Source organism: Pezoporus occidentalis, unplaced genomic scaffold (genome assembly GCF_034315485.1).
Source record: "Pezoporus occidentalis ecotype Australia unplaced genomic scaffold, CSIRO_AGI_Poc_V1 ctg18, whole genome shotgun sequence".
Taxonomy (NCBI): Eukaryota; Metazoa; Chordata; class Aves; order Psittaciformes; family Psittacidae; genus Pezoporus; species Pezoporus occidentalis.
In genome coordinates this window covers 6,262,323-6,280,789 of record NW_026913640.1, presented here as the reverse complement: position 1 = coordinate 6,280,789, position 18,467 = coordinate 6,262,323, and the positions used below count along the sequence as shown (strand labels likewise).

Sequence of the window (18,467 nt, the reverse complement as noted above, 5' to 3'; positions counted from 1 at the left end):
AGCACTGCCATGAGCTGTGCCTGGCTGACTGGCGTATTGAGGCGTCGGGCAATGTTCTTGTATGCTTTAGTTGAGTTGGTGGGCAAGCAATATTTGTGGCTTCTCTTGATTAAGCGTATGTTTTTCATCACTTGCTTAATTGCCTTATCCAACATACGTGGTATCCCTAACAACTACATAGCAACATACTGAAGGTCCAGCTGTGGGCACTGGACACCAGTCTGATTGAGTGATGCCAGCTCAGGAGACTGGCACACCCCTACCCCCAGTTTCAGGAGTCAATTAAGGTGTAAATCAAACTGGAGATTTGTAAATGAAAACGGAGATGATTTCAGAAGTTTCCAGAAAATGTTTCTTCTTCAGGAGCCCCCACATTCTATGATATTTTATCCTACCTCACAGATTTGAATACCCACTTACACACATTCTGCTCTTGAGATGAAATGGGAAGCCTATGCGCATGATTACTGAAAGTGCCAAAATCTGTACTGTAAAGATTGTTGCAATTCCGGTGAAGTTACAAGCTCTCTATTCTATAAAATGCCTGTCTGGTTTTGTGCGGGGTTGGTAACCGCAGCTCTGTCAGTTGAGATGAACTGGACCCCAATATTCACTGTAACAACCCCCTCCTTGATGACAACCACTGCGTGTGGTGACTGCTCGAGGCAGGCCCTACAGCCCTATGCCCAAGCCAAGGGGCTCATCCGGAGTATCCCACGGGTGGGTGCCCAGTGGCGGGAGCCCGATCTAGGGAACACTCAGACCCGAGGCTCTGCCCGTCCCGATGCTGCTGCCCCAGCCAGGCCTGGCCCCGGCGCCACAGCCCCCGGATGGACTACAGCTCCCGGCATGCCCCGCGGCACCGCCCCGTCCGTACCACACCTCCCGCCGTGCCGCGGAGCTCGCGGGGGATGCCGGGACGGGGGGGCGGGGCTCAGGCGGAGGTCGCAGCCCGCCGCCTTCCACGTGGTGCACTGCCCGCCGCGCCCGGGGCCGGGGAGGTGGCCGCGGTTTGCGACGCTTCTTTGCGGCAGTGCGGCCAGGCGCAGCCGCCGTGTTCCGCCCGGGAGACCGGCTGTTGTGCCGCTAGCTGGCGGGGCAGGGAGGGCGCAGCGGAGGAGGGGGCTCGGGAGCGCAGGCAGGAGCCCCGCCAGCCGCTGCATGGTCCGCGGGGCGGCCTGGCGGTCTCCTGCTTCTGCTGCAGCTGCTGCCGGGCGGGGCGCGCCGCGGTCGGGGTCGGGTCCGGGGTCGGGTCCGGGTCCGGGTCCGGGCGGCGCGGCGGACGCTGAAGATGGACTATGACTTCAAGGTGAAGCTGACCGGGGAGCGCGAGCGGGTGGAGGACCTCTTCGAGTACGAGGGCTGCAAGGTGGGCAGGGGCACCTACGGGCACGTCTACAAAGCCAAGCGGAAGGACGGGTGAGTGACCAGCCGGGACCCTCCTGCACCCGCCGCGGGCTCTCCGCCACCCCCTGGCCCGTCCGCGCCCTCCTCCCCGCCCCCGATCAGTCCTGCCCCGGCCGCCCTGCCCTGCGCCCGCCGCCCCCCGGTCGTGCCGCCCTTCCCGGACCTGCTGTACCGCTTGCTGCCGCCGCTGCTGCTGCCGCCGTTTTAAGCACCGTGGTTCGCGGTTCGGGGTGTGCTCGGCTCCCGCGGGTCGCTTGGAGCGTTCCCGTCCCTGCAGCGGGATGCTGGAGTAGCGCTTCGGTAGGGGCAGGTTCCGAGGAAAAATACATGCAGTTGACGAAAACGGGTCTTTGCGAATGAATCAGTAGCCACTTTCAGTGTTCAGCCTGGCCAGCAGCTCCGTAAAACGGGGTTTGAATTTATTTAATTATAATGCGTTTTTGTCTGATTTATTATTTGTAGTCACCATTTTAAGTATTCTCTCTAGCTGCCTCTGGAACCTAACTCTGCTGGTCCGTTGGGGGTTTTAGAATGCTTTAAAAGGGCTTTTATGTGTGGCCAGTTCTCGGTAGAGACCCGAGTAAATGAATTTCTTTGCCTAAATGTGTTAAAGAAAAATCTAGCAAACTGTCATTTAGGTTTCCCTCGCCCATGACATGGCATCACTTGCCGAACAGCAGAACAATAGGAAGTAAGGAGCAGAGGAAGCAAGAGAGGCAGGGGTTGGCTTTGTAACAGGTCCTATATTTCAAACTACATCCATTTGTTCTGTTACAGTGGTGCTCCGTCACTCAAACAAGGTGCATTTTAGAAGTTGGAGTGTAATTTTTCATAGCTGATGCACTAAAAAGAGAACTTTTAAAGCAGGCTGTGGTCAGTCACGGCTGACTTATGATTTGGTTCTGTTTACATAAGCTTTAATTCTAGAAATGCTGTAGCCAGTACGTGTAGAAGGGCTGTAATGGGACTGGCTGCACCGTGTCTTGTCTGTGTCTTAAACACGCTGATTTTAATTGCATCACAGTTTCTTCAGCATGAATTTTGTTTGCTGCTGTGAGTTAGCTAACTGCTTTTCTACTCAAATTTTACATTTGGATCCTTCAGACTAATCACAGGGGAGATTCTTACCTTGCCTGAATTCTGCTTTTGTTTTCTGGGAGGGAAAGGGTGATGAACTGTTGTGCATGTGATAAGCTATTGCCCCAAGTCTCTTTACAAGCAGGTAGTAACTTTGCTGTACAGCTAGTCGTGGTTTCAGTGCCAATAAGGAGACCTGTAATATGAAAAATAGATTGAGGTACTGAAAGATTTGAGTGCGATTCTAATGTTCGTGTCAGGCGCTTTGCAGTATGTTGGACTGCAGCAACATGTAGGGAATTCAGCTCACAATACTGCTGAAGCATATATTCCATCATATTTCAGTGAAATCATCAGTCTGCTTGGTGTTGTTTGGGAGAGCGTGTTTAGAGCTGCTCCTGGTAGTGCTGTTTTGAGAAATCTGGGGGAAAAATGGAGGCGTGTGGTTTAAAAGAGGAGGCTTTACAGTAGGATTTCCTCTAGGTTCTTGGGCGTATGTGATTTTTTTAAATCCTCTTCCCTTCCAGATTACTGAAAACTTTCTCTTTTAAATATACTGTGTAACTACGTTTGGGCAGTCAGTAAGATATGTAAACCAGAAACATCCATAGATGCTTTTGTGGTTTATAGTGTACTTGCACATATGTGACTTTAAATTATGTGGATGGGATTAGGATTGAATTTAAAGGTTCCATTTACATCCCTTTATCCAAAGAAATTAATTAAATTGCAAAAGCAGCTATGTAGTAACACTTCATTTTCCTGAAGCTATGGTAATGTATGGGTATATGTTGTATCTTGCAGTGGGGAGTATGTAAAACAGTTCAGTGTTTGTATGCTGTTAGATGAACAAGCTGAAAAAACATTATTGTATTGTTTCAGTATTGCCTAAATGGTGTGTACTGATGATGAATAGCCAGCCTGATTTTTGAGTTGTTTGTAGTGCTTGTATAGCTCAAACTTTCAATAGATATGAAGTTGTTCTCTTTTAGTAAATTTTCATAATTTCCCCTTTATAAATTTAAAGCTAACTTTGTTACATTATTCTAATTCTTGTGTTAAATAACATTTTATTAAGAATATTGGGCAGCTTTTTCTGAAATGACACCTACATACAGATGTCTGAGTAGAAGAAAGAAAATAAATAATTCAGCTTGTGCAAATGTACGTTCAAAAGCTGTTGGTGATAAAAATGCAGTTTAAGAGTAGTAGGAGGTGGTGTCTGTAGGTATGACTTCAGTCTTCACCTCTTGTTTTTTGATGGCTTTTACAGCTGCCTCTGAGTTGCAGTGTGTCAATTGAAAACCAGATAGCAGCTGTGCACCCTAATTGTAGGATGTTAATTGTATGCCATTAAAGCTACACTGGAATGTTCTGAAGGACAGTGTTGTAGGAACCTTGATGGAGTGACAATCCTTCTAGTGAGTGAAAGGGACGTTCTGTAGAAAGTGCTTTAGTGAGCTGGTGAGGGTGTAACCTGGATTTCATGCCTTCTTCCAGCAAAACTGCCAGTCCAGCCCTGTAGTGCCCTTTGCTGTAAGGTGAGGCTTGGGGCCTTGACTGGTCTGTCTTAGAGGATCATGAGGTACAGCTCCACAGATGTCCCTTCATATTAGCTGCCAAACTTGACCCGTCTGAACATCAAATCAGCTGAGTAACGATGTAAAGCACTACAGCTGAGCTATACCTGGTGCATTGCCTGCAGCAAAATTGCTTTCTGTTTGCAAGCTTTTATTTTAAACCTTCTTATTTTGAAGTCTGTGGTCTCTGTGGTTGAGTCTTCCTGGCTTTTTATTGAATGGTGCTGTCTTCTCGTCAGTGCAGTACCTGCAGTGCGCTCTAAAACCTGCTTAGAGCAAGCTCTATGTGAATTGATGGGGTTTATTTTTATAGCAGAAAGGTGTACAAGGTGGCAATTGACTCTAATGGCAGACACTGGGAATGGAATGCAGGCATGGCATGTTGCACATCAGTCTTCAGATAAAGAAGCTGTTGCTTGTCTCTGATAGTAGTAGAATAGTTTGCTCTTTTTTTTTGTCCAGAAAATGACAGGTATTTCCTGCATAAAAGCTGCTTTGCGTGCCAGTTGAGTGCTCCCTCAGGAATATTGTTTAACCCAGATATTAACCCTAATGATTTGACTTATGCTGGACTTGGAATATATGCCAGCAGCTTTTAGTTTGTTGGACTAACATGCACATTTTATTTTCTTTGTAATTGACTGGATCAAGCGCCTTCAAAGCTCACTAGAGCCAAGAGCCAGGTATGGGGGGCCTGAGATGCAGGACATTGGGACAGCTTGTGAAAGCCTGGTGCAACACACCAGGTAGACACTCTTTTCGAGCTGGCAGCATGTGCTGATGCTGAACTGGTGCCCAGTTTTAACAGGACTGATCTTTCAGTGCATTCTTTTGTTCACTCTTCTGTTCACTCTTCTCTCTCCCTGCCGTTTTACGGTGCAGATATGGCTGGAAATCTGAGAGAGAAGCCTATTCAGTGGAGCAAGCAACTGTCTGGTTCAGTGGCAATTTGGAATGTTTCCAAATATTCATTTTTCCTGCTTATCAGATGTGGTTTGGATGAGAATAAGAAACTATTGGATGTATCTAACTTCTATATTACAATAGCCAAGAATGATACAATTGAAGGTTTCAAACTGTAGTAACAATCGCTGGTGCTTTATTGGAAACTTTTCTTAATCTCTTGGAAGGAGACTTATGTGGTGAGAGTGTTGGTGGGAACCAACAGTGAGCAAGCTAGTGCTCTCCTAGTCACACTCAGAAACTGTGGTAAGTGATGCAGGTCCCAAACACAAGTGCAGTTGGAGATCTTTTGAAATTTATTTTTATTTCATCTGTATTCAGTTCTGTGGTGGAAGTTTTGCTGTTGGTAGAAGGCCAGAATCTTTCATTTGGACATACTAATACATTGAAATGATGGAAATATATTCATCTGCTGGACTTCTCCTTGCATGCTTCAATCAGTCAAATCAATAGCTACCTTTTTTCCGTGAGAGCCTGACTTGTACAGGAGGCAGAATGATGGGAAACCAGTGGATGTCCAGTAAACTACTGATTTGCTTAATCTCTAGTACAGTATGTTACAGTTCCTACTTCCTGGTTAAAAGGATATTGTTAGAATGGTGATTATCTCAAAAACTTTTGTATAAAGAGAAACTGAAAAGATCAGGAGTATTTATTTCCTTGGTAGGGAGAAAAAGAGAAAGTAGAATGTACTTAAGTTGGATAAAATAATGAATGGTTTGGTTAATGTGTAAGATCGCTGCTATTCTTGTTTCACAGTATTTGAAGAGGGGGACATGGAATTTCTTGATTACCAATAAGGAAATTTTATTGCAAAGTAGATAAACTGCATCGTGTGTTGTCAAAGGCAAAAATAAATCAGGAGCTTAGTGTCCTGTAATCTTATCAAGAGCAGTCACTTCTGACTGATGTAACTGGTTGACTGTTGTTCTGCTCTAGAAGTTAGGCTGCTTCTCTTAGAAGTCAGGCCAGGCTTTGCAGTGCATGCAGAAAAGCCCACATTTAGGAATTTTGATGCTATTTTTTTTTTAAACACTGGGTCTTTCATAAGGTTGATACCAGATTAGTTCCAGTTCGTGTTAATAAGGGTATGTATTGACTGAGTTACGTCAGGTTGTAGATTGCTTTGTCAGTGTTTAAATCAAACTGATTTTTATTGAGAGGTCTGTTCAGTTTGGATGTGCCACAAATAGAGGTAATGAATTCGGGGAGAGATTTTATTTGGCAAGAAGCGAAACAACGGGTTTGGACTTGAGCTTCTTAATTAGTTCTGCATGGAGCCTTTGCAGAAGCTGTGTCGTGAAGTTCATGCTGTTTTAGTTTTCAGTGTAAACTTCCAAACAACTCTTGTCTTCCCTCAGTTTAACAGACATGAGGGTTGTTTTTTTGTTTGTTTTGTTTCTCGTGAATGTTCATGTGTGTTGATTGTCACAGTTCTGAACTGAAGCAGTTGGTGCAGATACAGGCCTGCAGAGAGAGCTGCAGTGTGGGCATGCAAGCCTTTGGCTTCTGACTCCTGTCAACGATAGCACAGAACTTCTAAATGCCACAGATTTTATTTATGTATGTAATATGTGGTATTATTTTCTTAAAATACATGCCCTGAGTCTCTTTTGGATTCATTACCACAGTAGTTAGAAAGTTTCTAATTAAACTATATCTACATAATGAGGTATGCATGCTGTACAGCATGAAGTCGAGCTCTTAAATGTTTCTGGTAAACCACTCACGTAACTGTCTTCCCATCTGTTTCCTTCCCTTCTCACCTGGTGTATAGGTTTTTAAGGTCATGCGGTTGAGTGAGTCCTCCTGTAGCCCTTGGACTTTATTTGGCATGATCTTCTGTTATCTTGTCACAGATGTTGGTTTGTTTTCATAGCCTCCAGCAAAGCTGAGTTACGTGTTTCATTCCTACCAGAAGCCTTGACAAGTGCAGAGAGGAGGTTGTGGAAATAGTGTTGCAAAACACCAGAGATCTCTATCAGCTTTTATTCTGGACTTACAAATTGGAATAATATATGTAAATAGAGGGGGCATGTGCTGTTATGCTTGATTTCTCATGAGGGAGTAGGTTTGGAGGGTGCTGATTACAGATAAAGGTGCATGTCATCAGAGGATTCTGCGTCTGGCCAAATGACAGAAAGCATGATTACTCCAGCTCTTGAGTGTTTGATTTTTCTGTTTTAAAGTCTATTGGAAGTTTAAAACACCGACACCCCCCCCCCCCCCAAAAAAAAAACAACCAAAAACAAAAACAACAAAAACAACAGAGCCGTCATTTATTGCCATTGGAACCTGAAGAGCTATAACTTACGTACTGCTGTAGCAGAAACTAAAAAGCCTCTTGTTTAAGAACAGAATTTTAGTTATGCTGAAATTTGGAAATTCCAGTGGAAACCTAAGGAAGGTACAATGGCTCAGATTTGTGTATGGCAAGGCTGTACTCCCAATGGTATGCAACAACAGCCAACATTGTGATATGTACTTCGCAAGACCTATAGGTTATGGCACTGATGCATCCATTTTGGCATTAAAAGGTTATTGTTGTGCCACTGTATCAAAATAATTCTAAAAATCTGGCGTTTCATTGACCTTCCTGACGTATTCATTGGTGTGCCTGAAATAGTGATAGAAGCAGAGCATTCTGAATATCCAGTTAATAATGAGATGCTTCCACCAAAATAATTTTCCATAGATGAGAAGCAGGACATTAGTTGCAAATGTCTGGGTAGCAGCATTTTCTCAGCAAAATCCTGGGGGGTGTGTGTGGTGTGTGTGTGGTGTTTGTTTTTTCCTAATGGCTTTCTTGGGAACAGAATTCTTTCTGTCTTGGTTTTGGCTGGGATAGAGTTAATGAACCCTTTACTGGGTTTCTGTCTCAAGGAGTGAGTAGGGAGGGAGAGGTGAGTGAGGAAACTGGGTCCTGGGGGTCTCCTGGACCAGGAGGGACAGATCTTGCAGCTCTTGTTTCCAGCACTGAGTTTTGAGAGTTGTGATAGGAATTACAGAAAGATGCTAGACCTGGCCTGGAAGGAGCCCGTATGTCTGAGAGCAGGAATAAAACAGTGGCATTAAAGGGTGATTCTGACTTAGTAGTTTTGTGTATTTGAATAAAAGTACTTGGAGAACAAAAGTTCAAGTAGGTAAGCGTTAAGTACACACAGTGCAGGTAATTTGCAGTGCAGAAGTAGTTCTCCAGTGAACAGGTTAAAGGCAGATTTTGAGATTAAAGTTTGGGGGTTTTGTGTGTGTGTTTTTTTAAACAAACAGAAAAGGGGTAGTGGTGGTGTCTCCGTTGCTTTTAAAGGCGAGTGTGAGGAGGCTCTAACACCTTTTCTCACTGCTACAGGACCTTGCTGGCCTTTGCAGATTCTAAAACAGTAACCTGTAGTGGCTGCATATCTACTTGTATTCCTTAACCTTTTTACTGACTTTAAACATCACTGTTTGTGGTCTCTGTATGTGATAACTGTTCAGTGGAAAATGTAGATTTCAGATATTTCTGCAAAAACATCAGAAATTTCTTAATCATAAGAAAACCAGGAAAGAACATTAATTTTATGGCTACACATACTGATAACATCTCTGTTTCTGAACCTGTTAAACCCCAGTGTGTTCTGTGGGTGCTCAGAGTCCTTGTGTAAAGAGATCTGAAGTACTAGCTGCTCTTGAGATACTAGAGAATTGAAGTTGGACTTGCAGCCTTGCTGTCTTAAAGAAGTCACACTGGCTACACTAGCTTTGTTTGCAGTTTTTGTAGCTTGCACAGTACTTGTGTAATGGTATTTATGAAACCTGATTTTATATTTTTTTTTTTTCCTCCTCCCCAAGGCTCTTTGCTTTATTGTGGAATTATCCACTGTCTAAATGCAAGTTCAGATTGGAAGTATACTAGCAGCTGGGGATGTCTACTCGGATGAGGTAAATGGTGTGTTGTGCAGAAGTAACAATCTGCATGTCTTCTGCCAGTCTGCTGCCATGAGCAATCTTAGATTAGATTAGCTCCAATGATTTGAGGTAAAAATGCTGGGCATGTCTTAGGGGAAGAGGAGCTGACAGTCTTAAACATTTGAAATATAACAAAAGGGCCCATGCTAACAGGATGTCAAATCTCATTCAAAATTCTCATTTTGAAGCTGTGTAAGCCTGTGTTTGATCAATATATAATTGGCTCTCTTTTATGTTTGCTTGAAGTATTAACGAAGCAAGCCAGCAGTTTGTTTTATAATTTCATACTCGGAATTGTGGATTCTCACTTCATGTAGATGATGCTAATCAGTTCACCCTCCTCTGTTAATTTAAGTCTTGGAAATGTTCCTTAAGGTTTAATACATAAAAACTCCTCATCTAAAGTTTGTTCAAGTAAGGTGATGAAGCTGAGGCAGGACCATCAAAATACTTGAGCTTGTTTCTGGTATCCTTCCACTGTAAGGCAGTCTTGAGATTAGAAAGGGCTGTCTTACATGGAGGGGATAAATTTTCAGGCTCCATCCCACCAGTACTCCAACTCTCATGCTGCTCTGCCCCCCCTGCCCCCGCTGTCCCGATCTTTTCTTTGCAGGTTTGGCAAGTAATGCTGCATGTTACTGCTACATCCTGGCTGGTAGCTATTCAGGAGGGTTTTGTGTTCTGCCTGGGTAGCCTGCTGTTCTCTCTTGTCTCCTCTGAAGCTCAACAAATGGTTGCTGGGACCTTGTCAAGCCCCCATAATAGCACATTTGGGATTACAGCATAGCTTTATTCATAGCTACAATTTTTTGTTTGATACAAGGCCACTCGTGAACTAGTTATTAACTTTTGTGTATTGTAGGCTTCCCATTTGAGAAGTGACTATTTGACTAAATACTTTCAAATACAGTACAGAAGCATGTGAAATCCTTAGCTTATGTAGGAAAGGTACTGGATAGACAACTGAATATTCTTTCTACAGAGAATTCTGCTGATGTTGCTCTATTGCGTGTGTTCTGCATACCCTAATGAGAGACTGATTTAAGCATATGGAGATTGCTAAAGAGTCCTCGTGAAATTGTGTGCAACACTTGAGCAAAACTGCTATTGAGGTAACCGTTTCTATTCAACTGCATCTTAACTACCTTGAGAGTTAAGTGGTAGTATGGCAAAGCATATTGTGTAGTCAGTTTAGAATTTGCAGGAAAAGAACTATAAGCCAGGATTAAAGCTGCAGATATTTTCTTTAAAGGACAAAATGTTCAAGAGAACATAGTTATTTTCTTAACTACAGATGATAGCCTAAACATCCAAAATTAAAATCAGCCTTATAAAAATGCACATTTTGTGAACAGGGAAGAACATAACTAAAGGTCACTGCAACAATCTGCCTGTTTTTCAGAAAGCTCTGTGCTGTGTGCTTCTAACACCTTGCATACAAGATGTTGACATTTGAATAAAGGACACTTGAGAGTTGCACTAAAAAAGAAGACTTAATTCATTACTGTCTGTGTAAATAATATGTGCAACTGAGAACTTGGAATACAAAAGGATCTGAATGGCAGCAAACCCTTATTCCACTTTGTGTTTCTGGCCAAGATGTGTTTTCTGGGAGAGGCGTAGCCTTTACCCTGAGATGAGGGAGCATTAACTGCAGGTGTACTTTCAATTACAGTTTGCATGCAGACACTGGATAATCTCACAATGAACCCTTGGAAAGTCAGGTTTCACCAACCCTGTTGTTCTCATGGAACTACTGTGCAAGGTACTGGAGCATAACAAAAGCAACTGGAGCAAGATCTGCCTGGGTGGACTTCAAGACAGCAAGGCAGCATATTTGTCACTGAGCGTAATTTGAATCTTATCTTTTTGTACGTGAACTGCTTGGTGTTCAAACTCCCTCTTTTCTTTTTGGTGAATGTCAATCCTGTCTAAGTAGAGTTGAACAAAACAACCTCTCACAAGTAAATGTGCTAACAGTGCTATCGCTGTTATGTTAGTTCAATTTTATAAAAGCTCAACTGGAAGCTTATATGATTCTGCCAGATGAGTGTCAGGTACCGAAGGACTCAAAAGAAGGGAAAAAAAGAGTAGCTATGGCAGCACTGAAGACGCTATAGATAGAATTCCAAGCACAAATATAGGGGGAGAAGAAACAGTATTAGGACTACGTTTCTGTCTGCCTGGCTAGTTTGCCTATGGTGTGTGAGATCAGTGAATCTACAAAGCAGAAAATACAGTAAGTAATGCCTCATTAGCCTTATTTCATTTAGAGGGATGCTCTGTCAGGAAGAAATGCCAAGACAAAATTGGACTGTGAGTAGCAACTTACTGAAACAGCTAGTCAGGGCACCCACAGTGGAGAATCCATGCGGGACTTGGCCTGCAGTAGGATGAAAGAGCAGATTCAAACTTTTCCTACTGAGGGCTGTGACAAATATGGTGTGTTCTTTGCTCCTGGAGGGATGCTGAATCTACACAAGGTTAAGAAAACTGCTTCAAGTACCATTTCAGTTAAAAAAGAGAATGGGGGGTGATGATGGGAGGAGAAGATTTCTTAAAACTGAAAGGGCCAAGAAAGTAAACGTTGCAAGCTGCTTAAGAACCATTTTTGAAGCTCTGCTAGACTCTGATTAGGTATCACTCTGCAAAGCACACTGTAAAACCATAAATTACTAAAATCTGTTATGGTAAAATAGTAAAGGAAGCCTTTCAGAGTGGGGCTTCCTTTGAAAAAGACTTCTTTCAAAAATGGATTCTTCTATGAATGATGAATCTCAAAATACACAGGTTAACGATGGTAGGCTAAATGTAAAACTGTGGTGTGACATTCTCCCTCTCAACCTTCTGCCCATATTAGTCTCAAACACACATAAACAAGCTCCTCCCACCCTGAGAAACTACTTGAGAAGGGCATGAAATTCATCTTCCTTTTCGTATCTCTTTTCCAGTGCACCAGTAGCACAAAACTGTCTGTAGAACCAGGGCACCACTAACCTATTAAGTGTTTAGAAAAGATGAAATGACAGCAAGAGTAAAGCTTTGAATTTGTCTGTGTGTTATGGTAGAACTTAAAAAATTGGAGGTGAAGGAATGCCTTAGGGGATCTGTCTCAAGTTGAGTGTTTTGGGAAGGGGCTATTTGAACAAACTCAAGAGCAGTTGTCAAGCTGAGATGTGTCTGTACATCTGGAGGAGTTCAAGAATGAAATGAATTACTACCCAGGCAGTATAACCCATTGCTTTAAATTGTCCTAGTCTTAGAAGGCTGGAAAGGAGCATTGGTGAGATATTTTTTAAAGAACTTTTTGGAAGAGTAGGAACTACTAACTAGTATGCTAAACCAAGAGCTAAGAGAGTGGACATGTAAGATGCTGAGGTGGAGGGACAACAGTCTTACAAAATACCTTCATTCTATTAAAATCCTTTGACAAAGTTAACATACAGGTTAAGGCAACATAGTATATGTAATCTGTCTGGAGTTCCAAATGGCATTCTGTAAAGTCCTCTACTAAAGACTTAAGCTGATCCTAGAGATGGTCCTTCTTTGGATAGAGAAACTGGTTGGAGATGGCAATTAATGGTGAAAGGTCATTAGTGGTATCTCTTGGGAATCTGTGCTGCTCAAAAGTTTTGTTTGGAAATCACTTGTCATCAATAGCTGGGAGACAGCTTTGCTGATGAGTGTTACTTGGGATAGTGAAGGCAAGGAGTGATTGTGAAAGTTTGGCTCTTAGTATCACAAAGTCCTTCTCCAGTAAGATACCATACTCATTGATGTGATGTGCTTGAGGAAAATGGTTCTTTACTCACACAATGGTAGCGTCTGAATTTATTATTATTTAAGAAAAAGATTTTTGAGTTTATAATAACACTTTTTGTGAAAGTGCCAGCTCAGTGCAAGTAATTGCTGAAAAGCAGAAAGAATCACAGGACTCACTAGCAGTAGAGTGGAGCGCAAGCATGGTGTCATTGTTGCTGTAAATCCTATTTTCAGTATTGTATGCACTTCTAATCCGTTTGTTCCAGGCAGGTTATAATAGACCTAAGGAGGGCCAACAAGGATGCTTGAATATGGAGCAGTGTCTGTATGAAAACTTCAGTCATTCCCATAGACAAAGACTCTTCTGTCTGAGAGTGAGGGGCAGGGAGAGTCTCTAAAATCCCGAGTGTCATTGAGAAGATAGGACACAGTCATTCAGTGACTGGATACCTTTATGAAAGAAAAAAATCTGTTAAGTGCTATGAAATAAGAAAATGTCACCTGTGACTCTGTAGCTCTGTCAGTAGTATGTGAGTTAAAAAGTTTCTCACCATGAGTTGCTTTTAAAGCAGCAAATAGTGAACGAAATTTCACAGATTTGACTTCTGAAGAAAAAAGTGCCAAAAATAAGTTACCCAATGAGACTGTGGTTTTCTGAAGTTTAGGTCAGTACTTCAGCACTGTGTTGTTTGCTTTTCAGAACAGATGCTTTGAAATGCTGTATTGTCTTTATGCAACCTCTAGTTTGTTGAGTCATACAAATATTCAAGGGACCTAAGAACAGTCTGAGAGGAGACAAGTGTAAATGAAGTACAGCAGTCTTTTCCTTTATAGCAAATTTGCATAGGTATCTCTAGGATTTATATAAAAGTACTGTTAAGAGTGCCATGTCCTTTAATAAAACAGCATGCGGCTTTGGGTCCAGGATAGGGTATTGCTCCCCATCAGCTAGTCTCATAGGAATCCTCATATTTGTGTGGGTTTAAAACTTACTTTTTTAGGCTGGCTGTCAAGTCAGTTTTGTGGGAGAAGGGAGGGTAAGGTACTTCATCAAATCCCAGGGGTTCTGCTTTTGTGCAACTTCTGTGCTGGAGTTAATTGCAGGGCTAGGTGTGGGTGTTGTCTTTGTTTTAATTTTATTCATTTTAATTAGGGCCAGCCTCACTTCCTGTGGTTTTCAACACCACCAGAAAGGAGGGAGTGAAGTGAGTGGCATCTGGCTTTTTTGCCTTCATCTTTGTCACCTCTACCTATTCCTTCATTGCCTTTTGCTCTTACCACATATTTTAGTGCTGGTTTCTATACTCCTGGTATCCCAGTGTAGCCTAACAGAATTTGTTAACCCAGGAAAAAAAAAGTGTGTAACTTTTTGCCAAATGCAGGAGGTGAATCATGTCATGGAGGAGTGTGGCACAGATTGGAGCTGATGTAAGGGGAGGGATTTTCTGGCTGGAAGCAGTAAGGCAGAGATGTCAAGAGAAGGCTTTTGACAGCAGCAAATTCTTAGATCAGAAGAACCACATGTACAGTATATCATTGAGTTTACTTGATTGCATTGAACTTCTTGCCAAGCTACATGTTGTGGTGAAAGGTGTTAATTTAAAAAAAGAGGCACAAAGAACAAAAGGAATAAAGTGAGTCAGTAATTGCCATTCACCACATAGTCTCAGAAGCCTTAGTGTTTATTGGCTTGCAGTTGATGGTTTTTCCTCCAGCTGTGGAAATTACCTTTTCTTTACCCACAAAATGGTCTTATTACTGAAGGATTTGTTTTGAAGTAGAAAATATTCTTAGCGTAAGCCTTGCTGTCTGATCAGAATAATGATGCTGTTCTGGTACTGCAGTCTTGCCGTGTCCTGCAAGTATTCTGGGAATGGGAAAAGTATGAATGCCTGAGCTAGACCCTTAATAAACTCAGATCTGTTAGCATCTTCCCCTGCAGTAATTTATTTGCATTAGCATTTTTGTGAGTAATACAACTTTATTTTCTTGTAAGTCTAGATCTGAGTCCATGAAATGTGCTTCAGTCACAAACTGTGTTCCTTGTACTTTTCTGTCCTTCTGTAAAAGGGTTTTTTTTCTTGTCTTAAAGCACACTGTATCTAAAGTTTGCATGTTAAAATGTTAGCAAGATTTAGTCATGCTGAAGTATTACTTTTCTTTCAGGATAAAATGTATGTTTCTGAGGAGGGGGCTAATAGCAACAAGAGCAGAACTTGGCTTTTTCTTCCTGCTTCTGAATATGTTGGTTTTTACCTGTTTGGTTTTTTGTGCATCATGTGCATGTCTTCAAAGGGGAAATAACTCCTAACCATGGAAATTAGTTGAAATGTTACCTTAGAGATGTCTTTATTTTTCTAGGTTGTTTAGTATTTACGCTTAAATATCTTTTTATTAGTCCTTTAAGTTAATCTTTTAGATTTAAATTTCTAGTTCAGTTAGAAATGGACAAACTTCAAGCTAATTGCTGCTTGGCATTTAGACAGCAATATATTGTTATCTTTCTAGAAGGCAAAGAGAACAGCAGGGTAATTCAAATGAAATCTGAAGTTTCTGTCAATTTCTGTGAGTTTTGCAGTTTATTTAAATTTAATGCTGTGACTATGCAGACACTTCCTAATGTTCACCAAAACTTAGTGTGATCACACTACGTGTTGATTGAAACTTGGATGGAGATAAATTAGCTGTAATTTATGGCACATCCTTGTAAAATTAAAGGCTCTGCTGATTAATTGGAGTGGTTGCTCTGCATTCTATGAAAAGGTTTATCCAGCTGTTTTTGACAGTTGACTCCAGCAGATCTTTAGGAAGTGAAGCAAGATTAGGGCAAACATGCAGTGGTGCTTTCCTACTAACAAGTTTCCGCTTCGTCTGGTATCCAGAACTACTGTTTTAAGGTGAAATTAAGATTTGAGGTTCTGGATTTCCACTGTATTGTTAACTTGTAGTTGTTCATGCATTGCTTAAACACAAAGGAGGAGGAACCTAAGGAGATAAAGGATGTGATGCTTCCATGCATTTTTTGATTCATATTTTTCTTGCTTATCTTAAATTCAAAGATAAGAGAAGTAGTAGATAATACTACTGTAGAAATATGGAAACAGTCTGAAATTTCGCCTTTGAGAGTGAGCACTGTTACAAGTGTCTGAAACTGTAAAGCATGTTCTGACGTCAGCAGCCCCATTAGATAGGGTGCGAGGTGCTGTTTCTAGTGGCAAGCACGAATATGTAAGAAGCCATGCTACTTTATGAACTGTAGTTATCCATGTCTTCAGATTAATTATTGCCAAGTGTTCTTTATTCTCTTCAGCTCTTCCTGGGAAGTCTTTGCAGGTATCTTTGTAGAGGAGAGAATAGTTGGGGACTATTCTTTCTTAGCTGAAATCTTTGGCAAAGTAGCTTGAACTCCCAGCTTTTCTGACTGAGTTGCATTATTCATGATCCTTTCTCATTTATTAATCCATAAGAGGCTTTCATGACAGAATCTGGGGTTTATCTGATTTTTGGCAGATTTCTTCCACGAAAGGAACAAGCTAAAATCTATGATGGGATAAACTTTAAGCTGATTGTAAATACATTTAAATACTCTGGGCTTGAATAAATCTGAACTTTTACAAATAGTTGTGCTTTGGCTGTGTAGCAGGCTGTTTATAATAGAGAAGATGTTAACCTGTTTTCTGTAGGATTAACACATGTTACTGGACTACATTTTTTGAAATGCTTTTAAGTTCAGTCAAATGAAGGAGCAGTAATTTGTGCTAATGTTTATTTTCTGTTCTTGCTTCATCCAATTTCTTTTAGCCAGTATAACTGAAATGTCTTTTGTTTGCTAACAAAACCCACAACAAGTGGCCCTTGGAAAATTAAGTATTTTTAAGAATAATCTCATTTTGGAAATGATGTGTGTGTATATATGCATATATAAAATGCATAGAGCATCCGTAAAATATCTTTCAAGTGACCCTAAAGAGCTATAAGTGAAAGCTATAATTCTGGGGTTTGTTGTTTATGTATTTTGAAAAAGCCTTTGAAATTTTTCTGTAGCTGTGGTGAGTTTTTGCAGTGAACAGAATTATTTCTTCAGTGGATGCAGCATTTACCTGCAGCTTTCTGGGAAAGGTGAGTGTACTGCATCAAGTGGACATGGAAAGAAAGTTCTAGTTGGAAGACAAACTTACTTGGTCCTGAATGTGGGCAGAAACTGCTGTGCTTCTGCTATGACTGCTCTCTGCATTTAGATAACTCCTGTGCTCATCTGAGTATTTGGCAATCCATTTCATTCATGTGGCAGACAGCATACCAGACAAAAAAGTGGAATTGCTTTTCTACTGTGAGGAAGCTTGTCTCTTTGTCCGGGAAGCTAGGGACCAGGTTAGGAAAGCTAAGGCCCAGTTAGAATTAAACTTAGCTAGAGGTATTAAAGATAACAGGAAGGGATTCTACAGGTACATAGCAAATAAAAAACAGACTAGGGAGAATGTAGGCCCCCTCAGGAAGCTCTCAGGAGAACTGGCTACACAGGATTTGGAGAAGGCTGAGGTTCTGAATGACTTCTTTGCTTCGGTCTTCACTGCCAAAGGCTCTGACCAAACCACCCAAGTCTTGGAAGGCAGATGCAGGCACTGTGAGAATGAAGACCTTGGGCCCACTGTGGGAGAGGAACTGGTTTGAGACCATCTTAAAAATCTGAATGTGCACAAGTCCATGGGTCCCAATGAGATCCATCTGTGGGTCCTGAAGGAGTTGGCAAATGAAGTTGCTGAGCCACTGGCCATCATATTTGAGAAATCATGGCAGTCAGATGAAGTTCCCGATGACTGGGAAAAGGGAAATATAACCCCCATTTTCAAGAAGGGGAAAATGGATGACCCGGGGAATTACAGACCAGTCAGTCTCACCTCTGGGCCTGGCAAAATCTTGGAGCAGATTCTCCTGGAAGGCATGCTAAGGCACATGAAAAACAGCAAGGTGCTTGGTGACAGCCAGCATGGCTTCACTAAGGGGAAATCCTGCCTGACCAATTTGGTGGCCTTCTATGATGGGGCTACAGAACTGATGGACAGGGGTAGAGCAGTTGATGTCACCTACCTGGACTTGTGCAAAGCTTTTGACGCTGTCCCACACGACATCCTTGTCTCTAAATTGGAGAGACATCAATTTGATGGATGGACCACTGTATCCTGGGCTGCATCAAAAGGAGCGTGACCAGCAGGTCGAAGGAGGTGATCCTGCCCCTCTACTCTGCTCTCGTGAGACCTCACCTGGAGTATTGTGTGCAGTTCTGGTGTCCTCAACATAAAAAGGACATGGAGCTGTTGGAACAAGTCCAGAGGAGGGCCATGAGAATGATCAGGGGACTGGAGCACCTCCTGTATGAAGATAGGCTGAGGAAGTTGGGGCTATTCAGCCTGGAGAAGAGAAGGCTGCGTGGAGACCTCATAGCAGCCTTCCAGTACCTGAAGGGGGCCTATAGGGATGCTGGGGAGGGACTCTTCATTAGGGACTGTAGTGATAGGACAAGGGTTAACGGGTTAAAACTTCAACAGGGGAAGTTTAGGTTGGATATAAGGAGGAAATTCTTTCCTGTTAGGGTGATGAGGCACTGGAATGGGTTGCCCAGGGAGGTTGTGAATGCTCCATCCCTGGCAGTGTTCAAGACCAGGTTGGACAAGGCCTTGGGTGATATGATTTAGCATAAGGTGTCCCTGCCCATGGCAGGGGGGTTGGAAC

At 42.3% G+C, this 18,467-nt stretch overlaps 1 protein-coding gene across 6 annotated transcripts in view; it reads left to right on the top strand.

Annotated features, from left to right (window-relative positions):
- The first annotated feature begins 1,257 nt into the window (after positions 1–1,257).
- Positions 1,258–18,467, top strand: part of CDK8 (cyclin dependent kinase 8) — a 74,727-nt gene continuing 57,517 nt past the window's right edge. For 5 of the 6 annotated variants that reach the window (XR_009964121.1, XM_062615153.1, XM_062615154.1 and 2 more), the window contains exon 1: positions 1,258–1,419. Coding sequence is in view for 4 of the 6 variants with exons in the window: in XM_062615153.1 (XP_062471137.1) it covers positions 1,292–1,419 (128 nt within the window). In the remaining 2 variants the exon portion in view is untranslated. The remainder of the gene's footprint in view (positions 1,420–18,467) is intronic. The other variant, XM_062615155.1, reaches the window with a different exon arrangement.